The sequence below is a fragment of the Elephas maximus genome, chromosome 4, assembly GCF_024166365.1.
Source record: "Elephas maximus indicus isolate mEleMax1 chromosome 4, mEleMax1 primary haplotype, whole genome shotgun sequence".
Classification (NCBI taxonomy): domain Eukaryota; kingdom Metazoa; phylum Chordata; class Mammalia; order Proboscidea; family Elephantidae; genus Elephas; species Elephas maximus.
In genome coordinates this window covers 100162882-100185408 of record NC_064822.1, presented here as the reverse complement: position 1 = coordinate 100185408, position 22527 = coordinate 100162882, and the positions used below count along the sequence as shown (strand labels likewise).

The following is a 22527-nucleotide window of genomic DNA, read 5'->3' as shown; positions in this document are numbered from 1 at the left end:
AAGGGGAGAGTGTTTACACATCGCATGGTTGGCAACCAATGTCACAAAACAATCTGTTTATTGCTTAACGAGAAACTAATTTACTTTGTAAACTTTCACCTAAAGCACAATTAAAACAAACAAACAAAACAGAAGGAGCAGTCTTGAAAGCCCTATAAAGCACAGTTATATTCTGACACACATGGGGTTGTCAGGAGTTGGAATCGACTTGACAGCTGTTTTTTTCTTTTTTTGATGGCTAGTATTTAACAAAGTATCTAATCTAGTCTGAAGAATCAGGGAAGACTTCTCTGAGGAAGTGAAATTTAAGCTGAGACCTGAAGGATAAGCAAAATAAAGTACATATATCATGATCCCAATTTTACTTATTTATTTAAATAAAAGCATCAAACCCCTGTAATACAATAGTACTGCTTCCCAAGTCCTACTTATTCAAAATATTTCCCTTTGCTCCTGGGATTCTTCTCACTCTGGCTCTCCTACATATCCTGATCTACATAATCATTCCTTTCCCCACAATTCCCCTAGCCATTGGGCAAGATCCTCCGAAGATGCAACAATATCCCGGACTCTTGGCAGCACCTTCTTGGTCTCAGAAAAAAAAAAAAAAAAAGCCTATGTAAATCCAAGAGCAGCAGATAACGACATTAAATATTGGTGGCTGAGGTGGGGGGAAAAGCCTGGACTGAGAGTCAGAGGACCTGATTCAGGTTCTAAGTATGTCCCTTCCTAGCTGTGTGTCCACCTGCAAATCCCTTAACCAATCTGGGTTTTCAGTTTCCTCTTCTACAAACTGGTGGTTATGATGACTGCCACATAGAGTTGTTGTCAGTTATAAACGTCAGCATGACTGTGGTTGTGCCTAGCCCACTGCCTGGGGCATAGCAAGTACCTAACCAAGGACAGCTGGATCTGAAGGCAGCTGGTTTCTGTTCTCTCAAAAAACTAGATGCAGCAGGTGAGGGGGAAGGGAGCACTATGAGGGCTTTTACCTGCCCTGGTGAGGGAATCCTTTCCAAACACACGGGACCAGAGTTCCCTAGGAGCAGGACTTACAACTGTTTCTATACCAACAACAGCAGAACACGTGGTGGGGAGGGGCCAGAAAGGGCCTGGAAAACTGCCAGGTGCATGTGGCCGGAAACAGCAACTCTGCTCACCAAGAACAAAGGCGGTGACATCATCTCTCCCTATGAAACGCTCCAGCAGCTACTACCTAGGGTAAGAGTCGCCACATCCCACCCGTCCTTCTAGTGTGTACTGAGGACCTCCTACCTGCCAGGCACTGTCCCAGGCACTGGGGACACAGCAGTGAAAACAACAGTCAGAAGCTCCTACACTCACAAAGTGCCTATTTTGATAAGCCACAGAGAAAATGAAAATATAGTATGTGAGCAGACTGTAAATGCTGTGGAGAAAAATGAAGTCAGGAAAGGAAGGCAGAGCGTGTTATTATTTGTATAGGGAGGAACAAGGGTGGGGTCAGAGAAGGCCTCACTGAGAAGTGACATTTGAATAGGATGTGATGGAGGTAAAGGGGCAAGCTCCTAAGGGGAAGAGCATTGCAGGCAGAGGAACAGGGACTACAAAAACCTGAGGCAGGAGCAGGCCTTCCAGAAGGAAACAAGTCTTTGACGGTTTGGGGCTGTGGGGATTTGGGCTTTCAAAGCAAGGGAATGGGGAACCCCTGGAGGGCACTGAGGAGAAAAGTGATATAATTTCACATTCGATAAAATAGGTCCAAGACCCTATTTCAAGCCAAGCAAAAGTTAAACAACCTCCAGGTCATAGTGCAGAGCTAGGAGAAAACACAGCCTAACCTGGCCTCTTGGCCCAGTGCTCTGCCCACAACTGGGTACTCTCTCTGTAGAGCTGTTCTCTTCTTAAGTGCTAGGCCTTTTTTTCTGTCTCTAAGCTTTGCAGGCCAGATGAATGCTTCCCTTTGTCATGGCAATTTGTCCAGAAGAGAAATCTGAGTTGGCAGTGAAAGGAAGTATGCACCTGTAAAGACCGTTGTTCCCTAAGGCAGCAGAACAGCCGGCTTGTGGTTTACTCACAGAGTTCATCAGAACAAGCATAGCAACAAATAACTTCGAATGCAGACATCAACATGGGGCTGGACTGCAGCTGATTAAACATGTTTGTATGGATTTCAAACTTGGACAATGAAAAACCTTCACTCTACTATAAAGACAGTTATTGCAGGAAAACTGAGCAGAACCCCATCATCTGCATCGTGTTTGTATGTACACAGACACTCAACGTAAGATACGAATTACTAATAGCTCTCTATGCTGGGTTTCCCACTGTTACTGGTCTCAGCATTAATTTTTCACTGACCACTACCCAAGCCTTACTAAGGGAGACTTCTCTAGTAGAGAACATGCTCCCAGCTTTACAATCTTTCCCCACTTCTTTCTCATTTATGACATTACTGAGGCAGCAAAACACTGTGGGAAGTAGAGGGGATATGGTATCAGACACCCCTGAATCTGAACCCACATTCCATTGCTTACTAGCTATTTAACTTTGGTAAAGTTACTGAAACCGTATTCCCATCTATAATGTGGGGTGATAAAACCTACATTGCCCAGGGTTGTCGTGAGGATTCAATGATTCAAATTAGGTAACACACTAACACATAAAAACCCCTGTGCAGGATTCCCTGTTGGCCAATCCAGACTTTATATGGCTGAGGCCAATTGTAAATATGGCCCAAATTATTCAGAATCGTGGCTCAGGGACACAATGCCGCCTGTATCAGTGGTTCTCACTTCAGCACTTACAAGAATGACACGGAAGGCTTGTTAAAAGTGCAGCTTCCTATGCCCCAACCAAAAGTTTTGTAATCGGCCAAGCCTAAGTTATGGTCTGGAATCTGCAGTTTTACAACCATTCCAGGTGCCTTCTGATGCAGGTGGCACCAAGAATCACACATGTCCATCTCCCTTCATGACATCCAAATCCAAGATTACCAGTTGGGTTTCCATTGATTTATTATTTGTCTACCTCCCACTTCTAGCCTCAGCCTCTTGCTGAATCTTCTCCATGCCCCAGAGGACCAGGCATTTTCAATCTGGGACCCGAACCCATCACAGTAGGGACTCAGGATGAAACTCCTGTCCTTGTATGACAAACTTATAGAGTCTTCCCTCTCAGACTATACAGCACCCTCCACCCCAGCTGTGTATTTTAGAAGTCATTCTGACTAGCTTTCTTTTCTGAGCTACAGACTCTCAGCCTCTTGCTCAGTTTTCTTGTGGTGAACCACTCATCTGTAGTAGGAAACACGCTGGCTTGTAGTCCATCCATATCTGTCCTTGGTCCTTTAGATTTTCCATTGGGCTGTGATTCTAGCGCAGGGGTCTCAACTGTGACTACGCATCAGAATCACCTATACAACTTAAAAAAAAAAAAAAATACAGATGCCCAGAGCCTCCTTTGGAAATCTGATTCCGTGAGCTTGGCATGAACCTCTGTCTTGGTATGGATATAGGGTCACTGTGAGCGGGAATCGACTCGATGACAACGGATCTGGTTTTGGTTTTTGGGTTGCTGACTGCTCCCTCTCAAACTATCTTTTCAAGGCCTGTTTGTTCCATCGAACTGCTTGACTAAGCCTAGAAACTTCCTCCTTCAAGCAGGGGTTACAAAATAATTTCCTTAGGAATTCACCCCACATATAACAGCATCATAATAAGTTGCCCTTTATTATGTGCAAAGCATGGTGTGAAGCACTTTCTACTTCATTTTCTCTTTCCATCTTCAGTATCGTATTTAATCCACATACCAAAGACAACCACCATTTCTGTTTAGGACACTCAACAGTATTCCCAGTTAATAATTTTGAAGTGCAAGTATCTCCCACTATCTGAATCTATTTCGTTCCTAAGCGTGCTTGGATGGTGAGAAATACTTGTATTTAGGCCTCTTTTATTAAATGTAAAGGAGCCCTGGTGGCACAGTGGATAGGTGCTCAGCTGCTAACTGAAGAGGCAGCAGTTTGAACTCACCAGCTGCTCCACTGGAGAAAGACGTGGTAGTCTGTTTCCACAAAGATTTATAGCCCTGGGAACCCTATGGAGCACTTCTACTCTGTCCTACAGGGTTGCTATGAGTTGGAATCAATTTGATGACAATGGGTTTCAATTTTTTTTTATTATATGTATCTGGCTCATCCCCTATCAAATCATATATTGATACTTCCCCCATAACAGTTTTAACTTTTCTTATTGTGCAAGTAGCACATACCCATCGTAGAAAATATATAAAGAAAATAACAATCATTCCTTATCCAAACAGCAAAGGATGATGCTATTGGCATTTTGGCGTATTTGAATCTAATTATTTTCTTTAACATTTTACCATAAAAATTTCCCCAGAGTGAGTTGCTCAAAGTAGGAACTCTACTAGTTTTTTGTCAAGCAAAGAATAAAACAAAATACCAGGAATGCTTCAAACATCACTACGCTAAGTGAAGACCTGGTTCTTTGGAGGCTGTGCTGGGATGGCTAGGGGTCTTTGAGTTTGTTCTCTGGGTCAACACTCTTTATTTACTGATCTTATGTATTTGAAGCATATGCTATTGTTAGATACTACCGAGTCAATTCCAACTCACAGCAACCCTATGTGACAGGGTAGAACGGCCTCAGAGGGTTTTCTAGGCTGTAATCTTTAAGGAAGGAGCCCTGGTGGCGCAGTGGTAAAGCACTCAGCTATTAACTGAAAGGTCCGCAGTTTAAACCTACCAGCCGCTTCACGGGAGAAAGTTGTGGCAGTCTGCTTCTGTAAAAATTATAGCCCTGGAAGCCCTATGAGGCAGCTCTACTCTATCCTGTAGGGTTGCTATAGCCTCACTATGAGTCGTAATCATAGTGAGCGGCAATGGGTTTGGTTTGGTTTTTAATCTTTAAGGAAGCAGATCACCAGGTCTTTCTCCCAGAGAGCTGCTGGGTTGTATTCCAATTGCCAAACTTTTGCTTATCAGTTGAGCACTTAACTGTTGTACCACTAAAAAAAAAACTCCTTATTTGAAACGCAGGAGCCATTCATTCACTCAGTTATTACTGAGTGCCTACTGCATGCCAGCTACTAGTCTAGGGCTGGAGAGACCCAAGAGGGGACCTGGGCCACTGTGCTGAACATGCTTCCTTTCTTACTCCAAGAATCCTCGTCAAGGGCATGGATCAGAGTTTATGGTAAAATAAAAGTCATCACGTTCCTTTGACATACTTAAGTGGTGTGAAAACAGTGGCTGACCTATCAGCCTTTCTCTCCCTTCCGATGTATTTTTAGGATGGGTGTAGTTTTGGGTAGCAAGGGTAACTGATGTATCTTTGGTATGTTAGGTTTTTGTATGGAAAAAGTAAGAAGGAAACTGACAGAGAAGAAGCAGTGATGGGAAAAGTCTAAGTTGCTCTCTATTTTGGCTAACATGTAGCATTCTGATTTTTCAAATCAAAGAAAAATCATTTAAAACATACTGTCTCTCCTAAGTATTTTAGGCCAGGAAGAGAAATACCTGAAGGCAAAATTCAGGTCACTGTAATTTTCAACAATGGGCTTACTTGAAGTGAATGTATAAACAGACCACGGACATTATTATGTCCTTTATTCTAAAATATTTCATATGAACAAGTTTCATTTCATATGAATTTCTCAATACAAGTTTAGGAAATATACTCTCTCCCCTAATTTTTTAAATCAGAAAACAGTTCAGGGACAACCAATCAGTCACCACAACTTAGTGTTATTTCATCAAACTACTTCTTCAGAAAATAGTAATCTGAGTTCAGACTTTTATCTATTTGATATACAGGCAGTCCCCAGGTTATGAACAAGGTCCGTTCCTAACTGTGTCTTTAAGTCTCTAAGTCGAATTTGTAGGTAAGTCAGAACAGGTACATATGGTTCTTACTTAGCCTTACTTTAGTGCAAGAAAAGGAGGGAAGCCTTTTCAATGACTTAAAAGCTCCAAGTGAAGCAAGTGAAGGTGATTGTGATGAAGAACTTGTTGCGAGTAGGTGTTGGTTCAAGGAGCGCTGGTGGCACAGTAGTTAAAGTGCTCAGGTGCAAAGCAAAAGGTCGGCAGTTCGAACTCACCAGCTGCTCCACTGGAGGAAGATGTGGCAGTCTGCTTATGTAAAGATTTAAAGCCTTGAAAACCCTATGGGGCAGTTCTACTCTGTCCTATAGGGTTGCTAAGAGTTGGAATTGACTCACTGACAGTGAGTTTGGGTAAGGGTTGGTTCGATCATTTCAAAGTGAGGGCAAATTTACATAACATTAAACTTACCACAAGTTGTCCATAAGTTGGACGTTCATAACCCAAGGACTGCCTGTATTTATTTTCACATAGAAACAAATATAGTAGTATTTGTGCTTGTCCAAGTTTCACTTATTTGGAAAAAATTTGAGTTCAATGAAGGTTAAGTGTTTTTCTCCGTATGCTGCTGTTGTTAGTTGCCGTTGAGTCAATTCTGACTCATGGCAACGCCATTCATTTCTGCAGAGTAGAGCTGTTCCAGATGATTTTCAAGGCTGTGTCCTTTGGGAAGCAGGCTGCCAAGCTTGTCTTCCAAGGTGCCTCTGGGTGTGTTCCAACCACCAACCTTTTGGCTAGCAGTCAAGTGCTTAACTGTTTGCACCACTCAGGGACTCTCCTGTATTGCTGTTTTTGTTGTGTGCTGTTGAGTCAATTCCAAATCAATAGGACAGAGTACAACTGCTGCATAGGGTTTCCTAGGCTGTGATCTTTATAGGAGGGAGTTGCCAGGTCTTTTCTCCCATACAGCCAGCCACTAGCAGGTTCGAACCACTAATCTTTCAGTTAACAGCTGGGCACTTAACCACTGGACCACCAGGGCTCCTGGTTTTCTGTAGAGGTGGGTTAAAAAAAGTTACTTTCACAGCTAAAATGAGAGTCCTTTTTTTTGAGGCACTTGGGGGGTGGTGGGGAATGGGGAGGTAGAAGCTATGTCTTTATTTAGAGAAAGATCCTGATAGTTCACATTGAAGATGGAGGGTGGCCCCGCTGAAGAAATTATTTGGAAGGACACACTGAATCCCAGAGTCAGTTAAGTGCTCTACAGAAAGAAAGAATAGAAGCTTGGTGATGGGGCCAGAAAGAAGAAAGGTTAGGGGAGGGAGGAAAAAGAAAGATAGGGAAGCTCTAGGAGGTGGAAGAAGATAGAACAAACTGTCAGGAGGTAGAGCCTACAAAGAACAGGGCTAAGTGTGAAAATCCCAGTTGTGTACTGGATGAAATACTGTTAAAAAGATGGGGTTCTGTTTGTTTGTTTACTTGAAAATCTAAGTTGTTTAAGCTATTGTCTCCATGTCCCAAACTTCAGTAAATGCTGCATGTGTGAGTGGTTCTGAAGGACACTAGGGAGACGGGCTGGCCTCTCTACTCAGCTGGGCATAGGGCAGAGAGGAGTACAGACATGGGAGGCAAGACTGAAGGAAGATCAAAAGTGTTGTGAGACCCATGTTCGTTGCAGCAATGTTTACAATAGCAAAAAGATGGGAGAAACTAAGGTGTCCATCAACTGATGAATGGATAAATTATGGTATAGTCATACAATGGAATACTACACAATGCTAAAGAACAACAATGAATCCCTGAAACATCTCATAACATGGAGGAATCTGGAAGGCATTATGCTGAGTGAAGTTAGCCAGTTGCAAAAAGACAAATATTGTATGAGACCACTATTATAAGAACTCAAGAAACAGTTTAAACACAGAAGAAAACATTCTTTGATGGTTACGAGGGTGGGGAGGAAGAGGGAGGGGTAGTCACTAATTAGATAGTAGACAAGAACTATTTTAGGTGAAGGAAAAGACAACACACAATATGGGAGAGGTCAGCACAACTGGACTAAACCAAAAGCAAATAAGTTTCCTGAATACAACCGAAGACTTTGAAGGCCAGAGTAGCAAGGGCAGGAGTTTAGGGACCATGGTTTCAGGGGACATCTAGGTCAACTGGCGCAACAAAATGAATTAAGAAAACATGTTGCATCCCACTTTGGGGAGTGGTGTCTGGGGTCTTATACGCTAGCAAGCAGCCATTTAATATGCATCAATTGGTCTCAACCCACCTGGAGCAAGGGAGAATGAAAAACACCAAAGACACAAGGTAATTATGAGCCCAAGAGACAGAAAGGGTCACATAAGTCAGAGACTACATTAGCCTGAGACCAGAATAACCAAATGGTGCCCAGCTACAACCAACGGCTGCCCTGACAGGGAACACAACACAGAATACCTGATGGAGCAGGAGAACAGTGGGATGTAGACCTCAAATTCTTGTAAAAAGACCAGACTTTATGGTCTGAGACTAGAAGAACCCCAGAGGTCATGGTCCCCAGACCCTCTGTTAGCCCAAGACTGGAACCATTCCCAAAGCCAACTCTTCAGACAGGGATTAAATAAGACAAAACATGATACTGGGGAGGAGTTTCTTGGCTCAAGTAGATACATGAGACTATGTGGGCAGATCCTGTCTAGAGATGAGATGAGAAGGCAGAGGGGGACAGGAACTGGCTGAATGGACACAGAGAAAACAGGGTGGAGAGGAGGACTGTGCTGTCTCATTAAGGGGAGAGCAACTAGGAGTACATAGCAAGGTGTATTTAAGTGTTTGTATGAAAGACTGACTTATTTGTAAACTTTCACATAAAGCACAATTAAAAAAAAAGGGGTTGTGAGAGCAGAAACTCAGAGCTGGAAATAACCTGGAAAGGGTAAGTGTGGTAGGCAGGACAATGGCCCCCTAAAGATGCCTATGTCCTGATCCCTGGAACCTCTGGATATGTTACAGTACATGGTGAAGGAGAATTAAGGCTGCTAATCAGGTGACCTTAAAATTGGGAGAGTGTCCTGGATTATCCAGGTGGGCCCAATGTAATCACAAAGATCCCTGAAAGAGGAAGAGAGGCAGACAAGAAGAATCAGGGAGGTGCAGTGTTGTTGGCTAACGGGAGCCATGAACCAAGGGATGTGGGCTCCCTCCAGAAGCTGGGAAAAACAAGGAAACAGATTCTCTCCTAGAGTCTCCAGTATGGAAAGCAGCCCTGTTGACACCTTGATTTTAGCTGAGTGAGGTCCTTATTGGACGTCTGACCTGCAGAACTGTAAAATAATAAATGTGTGCTGTTTTAGCCCATTGTTTGTGGTTACTTGATATAGCAACAATAAAAAGCTAATGCAATAAAATTCCCTGAAATTTGCAGATATTGTGTGATGGCACTGAGCTTTGCATTTGGATATGGGATGGGGACTTAGCAAAAATTTAAAAGAATAGTGGACCTTAGCTTAAAAAAGCAGATTATAACATCTGAATTACATAACTAACATCTGAATTACAATCACATCCTGTTGTTTTCATTTTTTTAGGGGAAAAAAAGTCAAAGTCAATAACTTTGTGGTTATTATTTTAGATAGTTATCTCTGCAAACATTATGCATTCAATGTGCTTTGAATGCACATGGGTCTGGAAGTCATGTGAACTTGGATTAAAATGCCACAGTAGCCTCTTATTGGCGATGTGAGCTTGGCTAAGTCATTTAATTTAAGCCTCAGGCTCTTCATTTGCAAAGGGGAGATAAAAATAAAGATGGTTTGGGAGATTAAATAAGATACATATAAAAGCACTCAGTACAGTGACTGGCAAATACTAGGCACTCATCAAATTACTATTACTGATTTTTAAATGCATAGTATAAAAGGAGAGGGGAGTTGTGAGAATTTGTGGGATTACTTAGTTCACAGAGCTAACAAGGGTCATCTCTCAATGGGCTGTGATCAATCAGCCACCAAAGACAGCCTCATGGGTATGAACTGTATGGCCGGTGGGAATTCCTGGGGAGTGCAGACAGTTTATGCATTCGCCTGCTAACCAAAGAGTTGGAGGTTCTAGTCCATGCAGAGGTGCCTCAGATCAAAGTCCTGGTGATCTAATTCCATTGAAATCAGCCACTGAAAACCCTACGGAGCACAGTTCTACTCTGACACGGGGTTTGCCAAGAGTCAGAATCAACTCGATGGCAACTGTTTTGTTTTGTTTTTTAAATAAGGTAGGGATTTAAATTAAATATAAGAAAGGTTTTTTTTTGACATAGTTATTAAACAAGGAATATGTTTACCCTGTCGGCTGGACCATCTGGTCTGGAGACCTTTAATAATTATAGATGTGAACCCATTTTAAAGTTGGGCGGGCAGCCATGTGGATATGTAGGCATATAATTTGGATGGGTGGGATGCTCTATCCCTAGCTCTGTTCGCTCAGGGTCATATGATTTAATACTCACGGAAGTAATACTTCTTGTATGTTATTCCAGATTGCTTTTCCTCCCATGATTATTGTCAGCTGAGTTGTCAGTTCAAGGAGACAGCCGCCTGGATCACACTGGAATTTTAAAAAAGAAAATCCCATTTAAATTTTAGATGGGTCTAACTTGAAATCAATTCATTAATTTTATTTTTCTGATATCTATTCTTCTGCTTAAGCTAAAAAAAAAAAAAATCTAATGAAATCTAATGAAGAAACTATTCGTTACGCAATTGAGAGAAAACATGAAGTAGCTTAGGTTATCAAGAGAATGTAATTCTACATCCACACCTCTTCATTTCTGTATTTCCCCAGCCAATATACTGGGTCTCCTGGATAACCCACGAATTTGCCCTTAAAGAACGCTATGTAGAAACATGAAGAATAGTAGTTGACAAACTGGAATAGAAACATCTTCATGGTTAGGCTGTTTTCATAATCAGTCTGGGTCCTTGGGAGCTCTGCAGTTAAAACAAAGAAAAAAAAGATTTAAAAATGTGAACAGCTTTGAGACCCTAATCAAAGATACTGATACACAAGTTAACATGTTTTAAAAAAATACAATTCACACTGTTTCCATTTAAGTTGTTTTGAATTCCTTAATATAGCCACTGTGTTAATCCTAAGTTTACACATTGTTAGTTTTTTTCCCCCCTATGAATTTCTCACATGGCAAAAATATTCAACTGTTCCTTAAAATTTACAAATACAATGTCATCAACTGGGTAAGAACTGTCTTCTCTCAGGTCCAGGTTGACAGAAAGCTATTTCTGAACAGCCTGCTAAATGATACTCTTGTCTTCCTGAATTGAAAAAAAGGTAGGTCTGTTGAAGAAAACAAAACAATACAAAAAGAAAAAGAAAAGTCAGCTTGCTAGAGGCATTTGGGAAAGACAAGACAGGTTATCCTTTGAGTTTGGAATCTGAATGGGTTTGATCATTTCTAGACCATTCAGGGAAAGACTCAGGCAGGGTATGGGAAGCACTTGACTTTAGCCACTCAACAGCTGCCTGGGAAATAAGCCAGAGAGCAGAAACACTTATTACAAAAGCCAGAACTGATGAGAATGGAGCTGTATTAATATAAAGAGCATGAGGGAAGACATGCAACAATGTGATTGCTTGTCCTCTCAGCAACAGAGGAGCATATTTGCTACTAGAGCCATGACCCTATTCCACTTATTTGCAATAAAGAGACTATTTACTTTCAACAATACGGTACATGATGTAATGTAATTGAAAATATTATTCAGCACTGATCTGTTTACACAGGGCTTGGACATTATAATGATTGTCTTTGCTCTGTCCCTTTTACTAATGCAAACCTGTAGGTAATTCATTTCCTATACAGGCTAGAGAAAATATGTTTATGCTTAGCAATTCCTAAAAATTGTAACATACTGAAATCGAAACGCCTATTTAGATACAGTCTATATTTTTACCAGGTGCAAAAAATGACTTAGAAATTACCTTAGCTATGGCTGCTAACCAAAAGGTTGGCAGTTTGAATCCACCGAGAGCTCCTTGGAAACTCTACGGGGCAGTTCTACTCTGTCCTATAGGGTCACTATGAGTTGGAATTGACTGGATGGCAACAGGTTTGGGGTTTTTTTTTTTGGTTTTATAGCTAGGCGGCCTAGTGGCACAATGGTTAAACACTAGGTGGCTAACCAAAAGGTTGGCAGTTCAAACCCATCCAGCTGCTCAGTAGGAAAAAGACCTAGCAACCTGCTTTTGTAAAGTTTACAGCTAAGAAAACCTTATGGGGCAGTTCTACTCTGCCACATGGGGTTGTTTTCAGTCAGGATTGACTCGAAGGCACACAACAACAGAAGAACCTTACCAAAGTTAGTAATCATGATTGCCACTCTTTCATATATGGTGTTCAGAATCATAATAATGATAAAACTGATGATGGAAGCAGTGATGGATGTGGCTGTCTGTGGAGTCAGATACTTCTGGATTGGGTCTGTTCCATTAAAGTGCTTGGGAAGTTTTGCAGAAAATACAATGAACACTGACAGCCTGTAGACAATGATCCCAATAACTGAAGCGATGATCAATAGGATCTGAAAGTACAATAAAACATAGCAGCATGAAACTTACCAGTAATCACATTTTTACTGTTAAAAAATTGGCCCCATACATAAACAGACAAGGTGCATGTGTGAAGTACTGTAACTCTCACATAACTGCCACAAGAGACTGGAACATCAGACATGTTAAATTTCAAAGAAAAGAAAAGGACTGATGGAAGATAAAAGAGAATGTGTCTTCAGACGGGGTAAAAATGGAATAACTGAGAGCCTGTTCTGGTAGAAGGAAGAAGGGTCTGTGACAGCAGCACCAGTGGAAACATCTTTTCTACAATTTCTGAGTTACTTAGTTTATAAATTAGCATTTTTTGTTCAGTTATACTCCATTAAGGGGATAGGTTTCTTTCCATGGAGAAACTGTAACGAGTTCAAGTGTGGGCAGGTGCTAGCTTTTGTCTCAATCGCTGTAGCAGGTGAGATTCTGAATAGGACCACTGAAGCTGACTGGCAAGGAGGTGTCCGAGTTAACTGTAGGTATGGGCAACAGATCTCTACTGGTAGAGCTTCACACTTTTCACATTCGGATCTTAAATGGCAGCCATCCACATCTGCATTTCTCCAAGATTCATTTCACTAATTCACTGTAGTTCTGATGGTATAGTCCTCAATGTCAGTGTTTGCACACGGTAGAATTTCACTTCCTTGGCAGGCAGGTTTTCTCTGTCCACTGAACAATGCACATTAGAAGTCCTATTAATGTTTCCTTACTTGGTACACAGGTATGGCCATTACAGTGTTGATGAGGCATATTTAAACTGTTTCCTTATATATACTTCCTTGGACATACTCCAGAATCATGTACTTAATGGATCCGACTGCACATGCAGACTACCAGCAGAGAGAAAACCTACAAAGAATGCGAATTTCAGGACTGAGCAAATCATGTTATATGGTTTATAGTAACAGCCCAAGGGCCTCTCTTCACTTGTGGAGAGCAGTTAAAAATAAAAAAACAAACAAAAAAACCCCGTTGAGTTGATTCTGACTCATAGCGACCCTGTAGGACAGGGTAGAATTGCCCGATAGGGTTTCCAAGGAACACCTGGACGATTCAAACTGCCGACCTTTTGGTTAGCAGCTCAGGCCTTAACCACTGAGTTTCCAGGGCTCCATGGAAAGCAGTAAATGAGGTAATTAAGGGTACTGAGTCTGGAACCAGGCTCCTGCATGTGAATTACTTAATCTTGTGGGGTTTCAATTTCCTCCCCTATACAATGGGGAAAAGGAGCCCCAGTGGTGCAAACCATTAAAGGATTCAGCAGCTAATCCAAAGGTTGGAGGTTTGAACACTACCAGTGGCTTCATGGGAGAAAGACCTGGTGATGAGCTTCTGTAAAGATTACAGCCAAGAAACCTTATGGGACAGTTCTACTCAGTAGTCACACACGGTCACTATGAGTCGGAATTGACTTGATAGCATTCAATAACACCACAATGGAAAAAGTACTAGCACCTAATTTATAGAACTGTTTTGAGAATTAAATGAGTTGCTAACAGGTAAAAATGCTTAGGATATTAAACCTGGGCATATGAAAAGCACTATACCAAAAAAACCCACTGCCTTCGAGTCAATTCCGACTCATGGTGACCCTACAGGACAGGCAGAACTGCCCTATAGAGTTTCCAAGGCAGCCATAACTCTTAACCACTACCCCATCTGGGTGTCCATGAAAAGCACTATAGCTATGATTACGGCCCAAAGTGTTAGAAGGACGTTTTTCTTACTTTTTAACCAATCAGTTTGTAGAGATGGCAATATATTTTTCCCTGTAATCTCTCACTTTATCTCCCTTCCTTCACAGTTAAAGCTTAACACTTGTGAAACAAACAACATTTTGGGTGTGTGTTGAGTGTGTGTGAAAATTAGCTAAAGATGAGAAAAAAGTATTAGAAGATATATGGCATCTTCCTCTTACCACAACCCAGGCCATTTAAATATATTTTTAAAAATTATCTCTATAATCATTTTTATAACTATTAAGTAATGTAATGATAATAGTTAACATTCTTTAAATGCTTACTTTTCACTTCAGCTCACATTTTTTTTAATACTCAAAACAATCCTTTCTTTTATAGATAAGGAAATAGGGGCTCAAAGAGATTAAGCAATTTACCTAAGATTAAGTGAGCAGTAAGTAAAAGAAATGGGGTACCTAAGTCTGTCAAAAGGCACACCAACCACTATACAGCACTGTGTCTCATGTCGTGTAGACTGAATTTCAATTCATTTCGGAGCTTTTACAAACTGCCTCTTTCAAAGTGTCGACATGCTCAATAGTTCTTCATAGGAAGCAGGGAATCTTTTCATTCTCCCTCCCCAAGTTCTCTAGTTATCTTTTCTGATTATGGCTTTAATATACTTTTCTGATTAGAACATGAATACATGCTCACTGTAGGTAACTTGAAAGTACCCTACAGTGGACATTGTTTGCCTTTGCTGCCCTTGATCTGTTCCCCATCCTGAAGGAGGATGCAGATTCTGTTTGGAGGAACACCCCCTTCTCTGTCTTCAGCTCTGTGGTTTGGGTGAGGCTGCCCCCCATTTTGCACATTGCCAAAAAAAAAAAAAAACTTTTCATAAACATACTTTTTCATGCTTACACAACATTCCATTGCATGGAACTGTTTGGAAGTAGAATATTTTGGCTGTTTTCTGTGTAAACATATGTTGTTGTTGTTGTTTGGTGCCGTTGAGTCGGTTCTGACTCATAGTGACCCTATGCACAACAAAACGATACACAGCCCGGTCCTGCGCCATCCTCACAATCGTTATGCTTGAGCCCATCGTTGCAGCCACTGTGTCAATCCACCTCATTGAGGGTCTTCCTCTTTTCTGTTGACCCTGTACTCTGCCAAGCATGATGTCCTTCTCCAGGGACTGGTCCCTCCTGACAACATGTCCAAAGTATGTAAGATGTAGTCTCGCCATCCTTGCTTCTGAGGAGCATTCCGGTTGTACTTCTTCTAAGACAGATTTGTTCGTTCTTTTGGCAGTCCGTGGTATTATTCAATATTCTTTGCCAACACCACAATTCAAAGGCGTCTGTTCTTCTTCAGTCTTCCTTATTCATTGTCCAGCTTTCACATGCATATGATGTGACTGAAAATACCATGGCTTGGGTCAGGCACACCTTAGTCTTTCTTAAAGGTGACATTTTTGCTCTTCAACACTTGGAAGAGGTCCTTTGCAGCAGATTTACCCAATGCAGTGCGTCTTTTGATTTCTTGACCGCTGCTTCCATGGCTGTTGATTGTGGATCCAAGTAAAATGAAATCCTTGACAACTTCAATCTTTTCTCCGTTTATCATGATGTTGCTCACTGGTCCAGTTGTGAGGATTTTTGTTTTCTTTATGTTGAGGTGTAATCCATACTGAAGGCTGTGGTCTTTGATCTTCATTAGTAAGTGCTTCAAGTCCTCTTCACTTTCAGCAAGCAAGGTTGTGTCATCTGCATAATGCAGGTTGTTAATGAGTCTTCCTCCAATCTTGATGTCCCATTCTTCTTCATATAGTCCAGCTTCTTGTATTATTTGTTCAGCATACAGATTAAATAGGTATGGTGAAAGAATACAACCCTGACGCACACCTTTCCCGACTTTAAACCAATCAGCATCCGCTTGTTCTGTCCGAACAACTGCCTCTTGATCTATGTAAAGGTTCCTCATGAGCACAATTAAGTGTTCTGGAATTCCCATTCTTTGTAGTGTTATCCATAGTTTGTTATGATCCACACAGTCAAATGCCTTTGCATACTCAATAAAACGCAGGTAAACATCCTTCTGGTATTCTCTGCTTTCAGCCAGGATCCATCTGACATCAGCAATGATATCCGTGGTTCCACGTCCTCTTCTGAAACCAGCCTGAATTTCTGGCAGTTCCCTGTCAATATACTGCTGCAGCCGTTTTTGAATGATCTTCAGCAGAATTGTGCTTGCGTGTGATATCAATGATATTGTTCTATAATTTCCACATTCGGTTGGATCACCTTTTTTGGAAATAGGCATAAATACGGATCTCTTCCAATCAGTTGGCCAGGAAGCTGTCTTCCATATTTCTTGGCATAGACGAGTGAGCACCTCCAGCACTGCATCTGTTTGTTGAAACATCTCAATTGATATTCCATCAATTCCTGGAGCCTTGTTTTTCGCCAATGCCTTCTGAGCAGCTTGGACTTCTTCCTTCAGTGCCATTGGTTCCTGATCATATGCCACCTCTTGAAATGGTTGAATATCGATTAATTCTTTTTGGTATAATGACTCTGTGTATTCCTTCCATCTTCTTTTGATGCTTCCTGCATCATTTAATATTTTCCCCATGGAATCCTTCACTATTGCAACTCAAGGCTTGGATTTTTTCTTCAGTTCTTTCAGCTTGAGAAATGCCAAGCATGTTCTTCCCTTTCGGTTTTTCATCTCCAGCCCTTTGCACATGTCATCATAATACTTCATTTTGTCTTCTTGAGAGGCCCTTTGAAATCTTCTGTTCAGTTCTTTTACTTCATGAATTCTTCCTTATGCTTTGGTTGCCTGACGCTCAAGAGCAAGTTTCAGAGTCTCTTCTGACATCCATCTTGGTCTTTTCTTTCTTTCCTGTCTTTTCAGTGACCTCTTGCTTCTTCATGGATGATGTCCTTGATGTCATTCCACAATTCGTCTGGTCTTCAGTCACTAGTGTTCAATGCATCAAATCTTTTCTTGAGATGGTCTCTAAATTCAGGTGGGATATATTCAAGGTCATATTTTGGCTGTCGTGGACTTGCTCTGATTTTCTTCAGTTTCAGCTTGAACTTACATATGAGCAATTGATGGTCTATTCCACAGTCGGCCCCTGGCCTTGTTCTGACTGATGATATTGAGCTTTTCCATCGTCTCTTTCCACAGATGTAGTCAATTTGATTTCTGTGTGTTCCATCTGGTCAGGTCCATGTGTATAGCTGCCGTTTATGTTGGTGAAAGAAGGTATTTGCAATAAGGAAGTCATTGGTCTTGCAAAATTCTATCATTCGATCTCTGGCACTTTTTCTATCACCAAGGCCATATTTTCCAACTACTGGTCCTTCTTCTTTGTTTCCAACTTTTGCATTCCAATCACCAGTAATTATCAATGCATCTTGATTGCATGTTCGGTCAATTTCAGACTGCAGCAGCTGATAAAAATCTTCTATTTCTTCATCTTTGGCCCTAGTGGTTGGTGCATAAATTTGAATAATAGTCATATTAACTGGTCTTCCTTGTAGGCGTATGGATATTATCCTATCACTGACAGCGTTGTACTTCAGGATAGAAACGTTCTTTTTGACAATGAATGTAACACCATTCCTCTTTGAGTTGTCATTCCCAGCATAGTAGACTATACCAGAAAACTGACTGTATGACTGTCCAATTCAAAATGGGCAATACTAGTCCATTTCAGCTCACTAATGCCTAGGATATCGATGTTTATGTGTTCCATTTCATTTTTTATGATTTCCAATTTTCCTAGATTCATACTTCGTACATTCCATGTTCTGATTATTCATGGATGTTTGCAGCTGTATAAACATATACATATAGATTTATATATGTACAAACATATATATTATAAATAATGTGGTAAATATGTCTGTGAATAAGTCTTTCCTTACCATTTAAAATATTTCCTGACTAGAGGATTCTAAAAGCTGAATTAGTAGACCAAAGCATATGAATATTTTTAAGACCTTTGATCCAAGTTGCCAAACTTTTTCAAGAAGGCTGCAGGCCACCCATGTTCATTGCAGCACTGTTTACAATAGCAAAAAGATGGAAACAGCCTAGATGTCCATCAACAGATGAATGGATAAACAATCCACGGTACACACACATAATGGAGTATTATGCAATGATAAAAAACAATGATGAATCTGGGAAGCATCTCATAACATGGATGAATCTGGAGGGCATTATGCAGAGTGAAATAAGTCAATCACAAAAGGACAAATATTGCATGAGACCATTACTGTAAAAACTCATGAAAAATCTGCACACAAAAAGAAACAATCTTTGATGGTTATGGGGGTGGAGTGGGGATGGAAAAACACCAAATAAGACAACAGATAAGTGGTAACTTTGGTGAACGGTAAGACAGTACATAAAACTGGGGCTGTGGGGACCATGGTTTCAGGGAATATCTAGCTCAATTTGCATAATATAGTTTATAAAGAAAATGTTCTACATTCTACTTTGGTGAGTGGTGTCTTGGGTCGTAAAAGCCTGAAAGCAGCCATCTAAGGTACTTCACTGGTCTCACCGTTTTGGGAGCAAGGGAGAATGCAGAAAACTAAAGACACAAGGGGAAACTAAAGATCCTTCAAACTAATGGACCACAACTACCAATGAGGTGGTACCCAGCTATCACCACTGACTGCTCTGACAGGGATCACAATAGAGAGTCCTGGACAGAGTTGGAGAAAAATGTACAACAAAACTCTAACTCACCAACAAACAAACAAACAAAAGACGATACCTACTGCCCTGACAGAGACTGGAGAAACCCTGAGAGTATGGCCCCCAGACACCCTTTTAGCTCAGTATTGAAGTCACTCCTGAGGTTTACCCTTCATCTGAAGATTAGACAGGCCCATAAAACAAAATGAGATTAAAAGGGTACACCACCCCAGGGGCAAGGACTAGAATGCAGGAGGGGACAAGAAAGCTGGTAACAGGGAACCCAAGGGTGAGAAGGGAGAGTGTTGACATGTCATGGGGCTGTTGTTAACCAATGTCATAAAATATGTGTACTGTTTGATAAGAAGTTAATATGTTCTGTAAACCTTCATTTAAAGTACAAAAAAAAAAAAAAAAGACAGCTGCAGTGTCAAATTCCAACAGCCGACAAAGAGAGCAAAGGAGCCCCTGGTGGTGCAACAGTTAAGTGCTCAGCTGCTAACCAAAAGTTGGCAGTTCTCAAATCTATCCAGTGGCTCCACAGGAGAAGGACTGTAGCCAGGAAAACTCAATGGGGCAGTTCTACTCTGTCACATGGGGTCACTATGAGTCGGAATTGACTCAACGGCACCGAACAACAACTATGAAAGCTCTGATCACTGCACTTCATCCTCACAAATATTTGCCATATCATTTAAGCATGGTTGCTAATTTCAGGGGTGAAGTACTGTATCTCGTTTTAATGTGTAGTGATTTCATGACTACTGAGGTTAGATGTTTTTTTCCCCCATGCTTACTGGCCATTGTATTTGTTCTTTTGTGACTGTCTATTCATGTTCTCTCCTCTAGCTACTGAGATCTTTGGTGTTATCTTAGAAGTGATCTGGATTCTTTTTGTGCCAAAGGCATTGCCCTTTTTAGCCCTACTTGTTATCAAATATTTTTTCTGGTGTTTTGTTTATACTTACGTTACTTTCGATATATAGAAAGCTTTAAACATTTTCCTCTGAAACATCTCCCATGGCTACTAAGTTTAGAAAGGCATTCTATACTTAGAAATCATATATTCATCAATATTTATTTCTAGATTTTTACAGTTTTACATTTACTTATTTAATGTTTCTGAAATTTATTTTAGTATGTGGGCTCATGGTATGGTTTTAAACTCCCCTGCCCCAAACAGCTAACAAGTGTTCCATTACCATTTATTGAATAATCTTTACTTATCTAACTGATTTATAATGCTGGTCTTCTTGTATACTGAATTATTACTGGCCTCAGTGCCTACTTCTAGGCTTTGCATTCTTTTCTTTAATCGGCCTATATGTTCTTGAGCCAATCCAACCCTCCCTAATTATTATATTGTAAACATGACTTTATTAATAATAAACCCAAAACTAATTTTTTAAGATCCAATATTTTGGACATACTATCTTTTCATCCAGAATCATTTGTTTAAGGCTTTTTCACACTTTTCAGTAGTTGTTTTCTTTGATAGCTCATATATCTTTTTTAAAGGCCTAATCTTAGGCATTTTATTTTGTTTGTTGCTGCTGGGAAATTTTAAAATTCTTAACAGAATCCATTTGATCTCTTTGCCAGAAACTGGAAAATCCTGAACCACTAACCTGATTCTAAACAAAGGAGATGAAAGAAAATGGAAGAACCGGGGATATTTTTAAACTTCAGGAGTTGCTCTAGGTGGTGGCTAAATAGTTCTCAGCAAACAACTCTACGGGACTATATCTTTTAGTTCCCTTGGCGTTTAAAATCAGCTAATCTAAAAAATGTAACACTCACCCAGAACAAGACAGCACTTGTACAGAGGGTTACCCGTATACACTTTCCCCAGGTGGTAAAAGGAACACGCTCTTCTTCCTAATTAAAAAAAAAAAAAAAAGTTTAGTCGAACAATGGATTACTCCAAAGAAATTACTTTTCTACTGACCGGTCAATACATTTTAAAATACATTTAATTAAAAAAAAAAAATAGTTTTCAAACATAGATTCCTTACTTTTAACTGTACATTTTTTGTTAATAATTTCAAACATATATACAACAAAACATTTGCAGTGCTACTTTCAATAACTTTTTTTTTTTTTTTTAAATACAAGCACAAATATAATAAACTGTTCTGTCTGAGAAGACCTGAGCTTAGGATTCTGGGTATCTGACAATTCCAAGCCGGAAAGCTACATTCCTGATGTTGTCTTAGGTCTTGGAAGCGATTACAATAATAACAGAGAGGCCAGGCAGGATTAAGAAGTTTTACAGATGTCTGTACATACTAATTTTCCCCTATACATGTCTATATTAATTTGGCCTACTGGTGAATTTTTAGAGAGTTTCCATTTTATAGATCACAAGAATATATTTAAATACTTAAGAGATGAGTAATTCTCTGGCTTTACTTGGTTGTAAGAGCAGATACAGTACAATAATACCTACAACGAATACTTTCATGGAGTTTATTCTGTGCCAGGTACTTCCTAAGTGGGTTAGACATGCTAACTCAATTAATCCTTACCACAAGTCTATGAGAAGCAACTCTATTATTCCCATTTTATAGAAGAGAAAACTGAGGCACAGAGAAGTTAAATAATTTGTCCAAGGTCATTCAGCTAGTAAGTTGTAACCATCACACTATAAGCCCCTCTAAACCAATGGAGGATATATTAGCAAGAAAAGCAAAATGTAGGAAAAAAGAAAAATGAACCTTCATTTTTAATTTCTTAAAAAGCAATGCTTCAATGAAGATTTACCTATTAATTGGCATTTAATTTAAACCAAATTGTTTTTCTCCAGTATTTTCCTATATTGCCAATCTTATAAGCTCTTGTTTTTCCATACTCAAAAGACTTTATGAACATCTATTTCTGTTTAAGATTCAGCTTTCATTTGTGAATATAAAATCTTTAACAATACGTACTTTGACAGTGTAATCTCTAGTAAACAGTGGGAACTATTCATAACAGGGATTATTTGAAGTTTGCTACATTGTAAAATACAAACGTCACTTTTTCCATTTGTGAGGAGGTTAGACTGCTCCCTCCAAAAAGCTTCAACACCCTATAAATCTGTGATTTAATTTATAAAATCTATATTGGGGGCATTTTCAGAAGCTTTTGATAAAAATGTTTTCTTTCCGAGAGCTATTCATATTCAGAACCCACTGTCCTTATGCTGATGACTGCAAGTACAATCAGCTCTAAATTTTCTCTGTTGATGGAAAGAAGCAATAATGTAGATGATTCAAAAATCATCTTTTGCTAGCTTTAGAATATTTATACAGAGACAGATACACAGTTTTATTTTGTAATTTTGCAAGAGATGTAGCAGCAGCAAATTTACCTTTATAATTATACAAAATGCCTAGCACAATGCCTGAACATAGATGTACCTCAATACATGCTTCCCTTCTCCCTCCAACCTTTCTCCCACTTGAGGATTAAAAACAAAAACAAAAACAAAAAACACACCCATTGCCGTTAGGTTGATTCTGACTCATAGCAACCCTACAGGACAGAGTACAACTGCCCTGTAGAGTTTCCGAGGAGTGGCTGGTGGATTTGAACTGCCAGCCTTTCAGTTAGCAGCCAAGCTCTTAACCACTGCGCCACCAGGGCTCCACTTGAGGATTAAGAGCCACATTATTTTGTACACAACCCAACCAGAAGGTGGCACAGTGA

At 40.2% G+C, this 22527-nt stretch overlaps 1 protein-coding gene across 2 annotated transcripts in view; it reads right to left on the bottom strand.

Moving 5' to 3' along the window:
* ANO6 (anoctamin 6) overlaps nucleotides 1-22527 on the bottom strand; it is a 230105-nt gene that overhangs the window by 25686 nt on the left and 181892 nt on the right. For both annotated transcript variants that reach the window (XM_049882896.1, XM_049882897.1), the window contains 4 exons: nucleotides 20638-20715; nucleotides 12180-12405; nucleotides 10628-10797; nucleotides 10317-10414 (listed from right to left, as the gene is read on the bottom strand). In XM_049882896.1, the coding sequence (XP_049738853.1) occupies nucleotides 10317-10414; nucleotides 10628-10797; nucleotides 12180-12405; nucleotides 20638-20715 (572 nt within the window). The remainder of the gene's footprint in view (nucleotides 1-10316; nucleotides 10415-10627; nucleotides 10798-12179; nucleotides 12406-20637; nucleotides 20716-22527) is intronic.